This window comes from Saccostrea echinata, unplaced genomic scaffold, assembly GCF_033153115.1.
Source record: "Saccostrea echinata isolate AGI-Se365-2 ecotype Australia unplaced genomic scaffold, CSIRO_AGI_Sech_v1 ptg000060l, whole genome shotgun sequence".
NCBI lineage: Eukaryota > Metazoa > Mollusca > Bivalvia > Ostreida > Ostreidae > Saccostrea > Saccostrea echinata.
Window position 1 is genome coordinate 4384471 of NW_026889809.1, and position 6941 is coordinate 4391411.

The window sequence follows — 6941 nt, forward strand, 5'->3', positions numbered from 1 at the left end:
TCGAAGATGATATCAAATAGCTGTCTAAGACTTGTAGATAAATACACATATAGTTCACTTTCCTTGCTGCATTCTATCATGCATTTGTTTACAATATTCGAATTCGTGAGAGAGAAGCAAACAATCATAAAGTCTTCTATAACAATAAGCAATGAGATTCATTCAGCTGGAAAATATATTTTGGGTTGAATTTTATCGGAGTGCATTAAGATTTATATATGCAATTTATGCGTATTAATATTCTTCTGGTGAAATAATAGCAAAATTGTATTCAAATGAAATAACATTTTTTTCTTCAAAAACTAAATAGATCTAAATGTGCAAGCTGGCACAAAAAGCTATTTGAATTCCCTTTTAACATTTATATTTATGTGCAAGGTTTTCCTTGAGTGACTTAGCAACTGTCTAATACAGATTCATTCGAGTGTCAAAATATAAATGCTTATTAATGTAACACATCTATAAGTATTCAGTGTATATTCAGTGTTACAATGACAGAGTCAACTGGTAGATGCCGTTTACCTTTTCTTTAATACAAAAATATATTTTACAACATAACCATAAATTTTTACCCAAATTTAAAATGAAATGCAGGTATCGCCCGGATTTTGTTTTGGTGAACTAAAACAAGTCGTCAGAGAATTGCATAAATTTACAAAACAGGGGAAAAAAACTTGTGGTATAACGAAGGAGAGCTGTTTGATGTGCACAGAACGGATAAAAGAGACTTTTATGTGAGAGAGGAAAACACAGGACCCTCATGACGAAGAATCGTACATATGTTACCGACATAAAACTAACTGGCCGTACTATAAGCGTTAAGCAGACTTCTACAGTGGTCTATGTGGGGACTTGTGAACAATAATATATTAAGTTACAAATAATATTGTTGGTTGACATAGCTCTGTAAATCTTCTGGCATGGGACTGTCACAGCTACGACTCGAATCTTTATCGGGGGTTGTCTGTGCGAGGCTCCGAATATTGATAAGGTTACGGTTATCTGCGTTCCGGACTAATATGTTTGGTAAAAGGGGGCTACGGTCCGTTTGGTTCATACTTAGAGGTACTCGATTAAGACTGTCGAATTTAAAAGGAAATGTCCATTTACAAGTCTCAATGGAGATAGGACAGACTCGGCCAAACAAAATGGCTTCAAAATTACTCCTTAGCATCTTGCATGGGTGGGAATTTTAATTAAAGATCAACATTATAAAAAGAATTTAAACAGGCTCTTTGTGGAGAAATGTACGACTGATTTGTCAATCCGGAAACAGTGCCGAGAGATACCTGTCTCCGGTTTATTATTCTATAGTTGTTACATCACGTGAAGACGCTCTAATGAGCAGCATCATTTATTCCGGTAGAGAATAGTGACGGAATTAAAGGACAATATTTAGATCCCTTAAATTGATACTACCCTGAATGAAATGTTATAATATGGCAAAGATGTAGCGAAGATGTCTATTATTGAAAAAAAAATTAATCACGCCATAACTATTTCTATGCATGATTTATGAATTATAATTTGGAAACAAAACGGGGTTTTTAGGCAGTTTTCCTTATAAAAATAATTAAGATTAATTAATTAAGAAAATAAATAATAACATTCTTCGCAAAATAAAAAAAATAAAGTGCAATAAAAACATTTAATCGCAACTAAAATGTATAAAGCTACTTATATGAATATGGAAAATTCGTTATGAATTCCCGTCATTGTGTGGCGCCATAAATGTTGTCTGAAGCAATTTAAAAGAATAATTACATGTATTCGAAAATACTACCATAATACAGTGTAGTGATCTTCGGTGTGTTAAAAGTGTATCTAAAATAATAAATCCCATTCTCAAAATTCTCAATAGTTTTAATATTTATATTTTTGTGAATGTATAAATTAAAAATAAATTATTTTTCTTCTTTTGTTATTTGTATATAACTAAACTTTATGAATTCGGGACATATTTTTGAACGTGAGATGCCTTTGCATTTTTTTTCAGTGTACTATTAGACCATCTCTCTCTATACATGAAATAAATGTGTAATTGTTTTGCCTCAGGGTAAAATAATTAATTTACTGAATGTTATACAGGCCATAACAAACATAAATAAAAATGAATATTTATACTTTGTTTATTTAGTATATTTAAACTTAAAATGATAAAACCTACATTTTTTGCCAGATTCTGGCTTATTATTATTATTATTTTTTAGCCGTGTCATCAAAGAAGCGATGCATTGTACAGTTTTCAGTCCAATTATTCTCAGAGGAAACCACACAAACTTGATGCTTCATTTTATATCTTCTCGTATCAATAAATTAGCAATTAAGGACCAGATAGAAAGAGAACATTTCATAACAATTTGTAGCATTAAGACGAGTTGAAATATCGAATGTAACTAAACTCCTCTCGACGGTTGACTAATGATAGGTTAGAGGAGATGTACTCCTTCACGAAGTATAATTTCCAAACAATTTATGGTCACATCTTTCTTAAATCCAGCGCCCGCCCCAATCAGTGACTACCCCCTTATTGAGAATTCTAAGTGAGAAAAAAATATTAAAACCGTAATAATGAAAAAAATCGTCCTCCTTACCTGGTGGATCCCATCTTCAATTCCCGGCAATCCTGCTGAGGGGTGAATATTTAACAAGTTTGTATTCTGATCACCAAAACCTAATGGATGTCCCCCGGACATAAGAATATCTGGGCGGCGGATCCCGCCGTAGTCCGAGTGGGGTGGTGTAAGTCCGGGGTGCATATTATGAAGAGGTTCTTCTTTGTAGCGTAGCACATTTCGTTCCGGGGGATGAAGCTGATGGTAATGCTGCTGGGATTGCTGGTGAAAATTACTCAAATGTGAATACGAGTCCGCATTGAAGTGAGGATGGTGAAAGTCCATTGTTTGTTGGGATGGGAGATTATATGGAGGGGGAAAATAGGGTGGCTGAAAATCTGAGGTTGGTGTGTGAGATAGTCGGGGGGCGGGAGGAAAAGAACCTGTGGTGGATACACTGCTGACCAACTGTCCCAAACCGCCATGGCTGCTGACATCTCGTCGATCCTGGAATGAAAGAAAAAAGTTTATGTAAAATTATCCTCAAACACAGACATCCTATTGAAAACAAAAAGAAGTCACTGAAATGAAATACTTTCATCCAAATTTTACATCAAGTGTATGTGATCCTACCGTGTATGCATAAGATTCAGGCATTTTTTTTCAGAATGAAGAAAAATTAAAGAACAATTAAAAACGAGTCCATGGACTTCATCCGCTGCGATATGAAGCAAAGCTTAGTACAACTGAAGTATGAAGGGGGAGGGTTAGTATTGGATTTTTAAGTCACTCCCTTCTTTCTGCTTGGAATTCAATTAGTCACAGCCTATCTTCTCTTCTGATAGCAGGAATGAATTAACACAACAAAAATAAAAGCATAGCTATCAGTAAAAGGAAAACAAAAAACTGAACAATTTCTCTCTCCATTTTAATTCCGACTCTCCTTTTTGCCGTCAAATGGAGGTATGTATTGATGGAACCTGTTCAGTTTATATTGGTCAGTCATTCCGGATAGGATTAATTTCTTAATGTACAAAAATATTCTATTTTCTAGACTTTACTCTTAATCGGTCGTTTAAATATTTTTAAAGATACAATGAGAACACTTGAAATCTTTTTAGTCCAAAGAAATTACCAAGACCCCTGCAGTTAATTTTAAATGCAAACAAACCATCAGAACTTTTTATGTAAACATGAAAATAAAACTTTCTTGTTAAAATAAAATTATAGTATATGCACCTCTGATTCAGTTAATAATCCATCAAACGCTTCGGGCATTTCCTCCTTACGATAATAACTCTGAGACTGGTCTAAATCAGTTATAGATCCGCTCCCGTTTACTTTTGCCTGCCCCGTTTCCTCCGCAGTCGCAACGTGCCCCACGGGGCTCACTTGTGCCATACTGGGCCGACACACTCCTACGATCTATCCCTGGGGTGAAGTTCGATCCAGTGACTTGTAAATGCTTTTAATGTTCCATTTCAGTGACTTCTCAATATCACTGATTAGTGTTCAAGTAGTTTAAATGTCCAACACACGTGTACGAAATTATTACCTAACAAACGATTTTCACTGTTAAAAAATAATGTTACTTTTTTTTTTAATTGAAATCAGCATGAATAGATAAAACAGCGATTCAAGATTCGCTACGGCACATCTAGCCCAAAGGCATATATCCAAAATAAGTCCAACGATCTACGTATGGAATATTTGGGGCTTGTCAGAGCTGAACACGCTTCGGTGAGAAAACAAGTGGGCGTGTTCGATAGGCGGAGTTAACGGTGCTAATTTGAATAATATGTGATGCGTTTATCATAATGTTTATTCAGTCTATAATGCATCAGCGTTTAGCTACTCCCAGAAGTTTGCAATTCAAAGGGAAAATACTCATACAAAATTTTAGTCTCTATATTCAACAATTGAATATTACATTCCCGAGAATTCGACTAACTTGTAAAGTTTCTTGGTTTATTTCGAAGTTACAGCAGCACATTCCTCTTGAATTGTGAAAGTATATCTTTGCTGGGCAGTTAAGAATGAATAAGATATGAGTGAATAAATCAAAATTTCTTGTTTCTCATGACTCTGCATTTAGTAAATATAACGATACATAATGCATCTTGAAGAAAATTAGAGAAAAAAGTAGTTCAATGATAAATTCTAGGTATTCTTTTAAATGAAGAGCATTCTTTTATTTTCCTTAAATTCTTTTAAATATGGAAAAAATTCTGATTTATCAGTGACACGACTTTATAATTCTAGCGCAATAAGCCTATTTGAGAATTTTTTCCATTTATTTATATGTCGAATTTACAGAATTATAAATAAATTAACCTGTCGAATTAACAGAATTATACTTTAATTGACAAGAGGAATTTATCTTGGAAAATCGCAGAGAGCTGCAAAAACAGAAGTACTAATTCTATTATAGTATGACTGTGAAGTATTTTTTTGTTTTTGTTTAAACATTGGATTATCGCCACTGTCATTCTTACGTCATATCGCACTAGCGAGTAATGCTCCATTATAATGGACCAACACCAAAGGAGAAAACGTACAAAATCCACCAAACGGTCCGGCTAATTGGATTTAATTGTTGTTTTAAAACTTGTTGTTAAATTCCATAAATTGTTACATAAACAAGAGTATTTTTTTCAATTTACGAATTTTAATAGAATTTTGTTTCACACCAAGATGTTGAGTAAAACACCGTGAGAAAATGAGACAAAAATCCTTAAGTTTAACCATCGGTTTACTTGTTTGTATGTAAATTTGAACTTTTTGCGCATTGTATAATATGTATCTTCTAAATTATATTCCAGAAGATTGTATGAAATATATATATAGATAAATATATATATATATATATATATATATATATATATATATATATATATATATATATATATATATATATATATATATATGACATATGGCTTTAGGAGACCAAGGAGGATATATTTTCTGGCTTAGGGAGACCACTGGATTAAGGCGACCTTTTTCGGTCTCCCTATTATTTTGACCTCATCAGTATTGCAAATGTCTTTTTATAGATAAATAAACAGTCTGCCATTAAATATTATTAATCTTTAACTCTGTTATTTAACATTCAAAAGTTGTCTAATTCCTATCATCTTCCCTAAAAAAGAAAAGAATGTATAACCTACGTATAATTTCAAAGGATAATTTTTCTGCATTTTGGAGACCATGAAAAACATGCAATTAAACAAAAAATCTAGCATATATATTTTTTCCGCTTTTGATATGTTCAAATGAGTGTTTCATTAACTTAGTTTTCCACTTTTTATGTTAAAAACCTAAAAAGGAAAAATATTGTAAATTTATGGACCATGTTTTGAATTCTTAGCAAGTGCTTTCCGTCATTTGTTCCGAATGCCATCGGAATGCCTCTTCAGTTTTCAGAAAATGACCTCTGAACACCATGAATGTTGAGAAATTTGGGTAAGTAACTAAAATGATACAGTAATAGGTTGTAATTAAGAATACGCAAGACAAACATTCGTGTTTTTTTTTTGTTTTTGTTTTTGTTTTGTTTTTTTGCCTAGTAATTTAGCTTTTAAGAGAAAAAGTATGATTTTAAATAATCATTAGACTATAGTTCGGTATATAAAATCCTGAAGGAAATTCGAAATAAAGTTAAATGATAGGCCCCTATATTTTTAATTCTTTTATGCAAGTCCACAAACAAATTGCAGAAAATATTTAAAGATTAGGCCGAACGTAGAAAAAAATAGTCTCGCAAGTTGACGCAGCTATGTCGAGCTTAAAAATTTTAATTAAACTTTCTGTAAACATCATGCAGGACATGATCATCATGATATAGTATAAATGAAACAGACCCTGTAAGAAAAAAATAGCTGTAATTTAATAATTATTTATTAATATAATGTGGTCCTCTGCTGTTAAAATACATATGCAGTAAAAAAAGGGTGAAGCAGATTTGATACAATACATGGCTGAAGGAACGTACGAAATGAAATTTAGGTATACTATAGAAAACATTGCTCCTTTATGTTTGGACCCCCTCAATAATAACCTCTGATGATCTATTTTTTACTTTTGCTTTTGGCCCCCCTAAATAATAACCTCTGGTAATGTATTTTTCTTTTGCTTATTAAGAAATTTTTAGTTTGTAGCCTCCCCCAACCTGAAACTGAAAAATGTTGTTTGGTTGTGCTCACCCCCCCCCCCCCTCTCCAACTAAATTACGTACGGGCCTATTCTCCATCCCTGAGGTTTTCTTTCACCAAAGAAAGATTAATTGGTAACAGTTCAGATATATAGCAATATTTACGGAAGGGAATATTCTCGTTTAATTATGAAGATGTGACAGTAACTAAATGTTACACAGTGAGTGTAACATTT

At 32.9% G+C, this 6941-nt stretch overlaps 1 protein-coding gene across 5 annotated transcripts in view; it reads right to left on the reverse strand.

Moving 5' to 3' along the window:
- The window catches only part of LOC133175060 (transcription factor AP-2-epsilon-like), a 57372-nt gene that overhangs the window by 10231 nt on the left and 40200 nt on the right, over positions 1-6941 (reverse strand). For 3 of the 5 annotated variants that reach the window (XM_061310168.1, XM_061310170.1, XM_061310169.1), the window contains one exon: positions 2595-3062. In XM_061310168.1, the coding sequence (XP_061166152.1) occupies positions 2595-3062 (468 nt within the window). Of the gene's footprint in view, positions 1-2594; positions 3063-3188; positions 3368-3794; positions 4241-6941 lie in introns of those variants that run through there. The other 2 variants (XM_061310167.1, XM_061310171.1) reach the window with 2 other exon arrangements.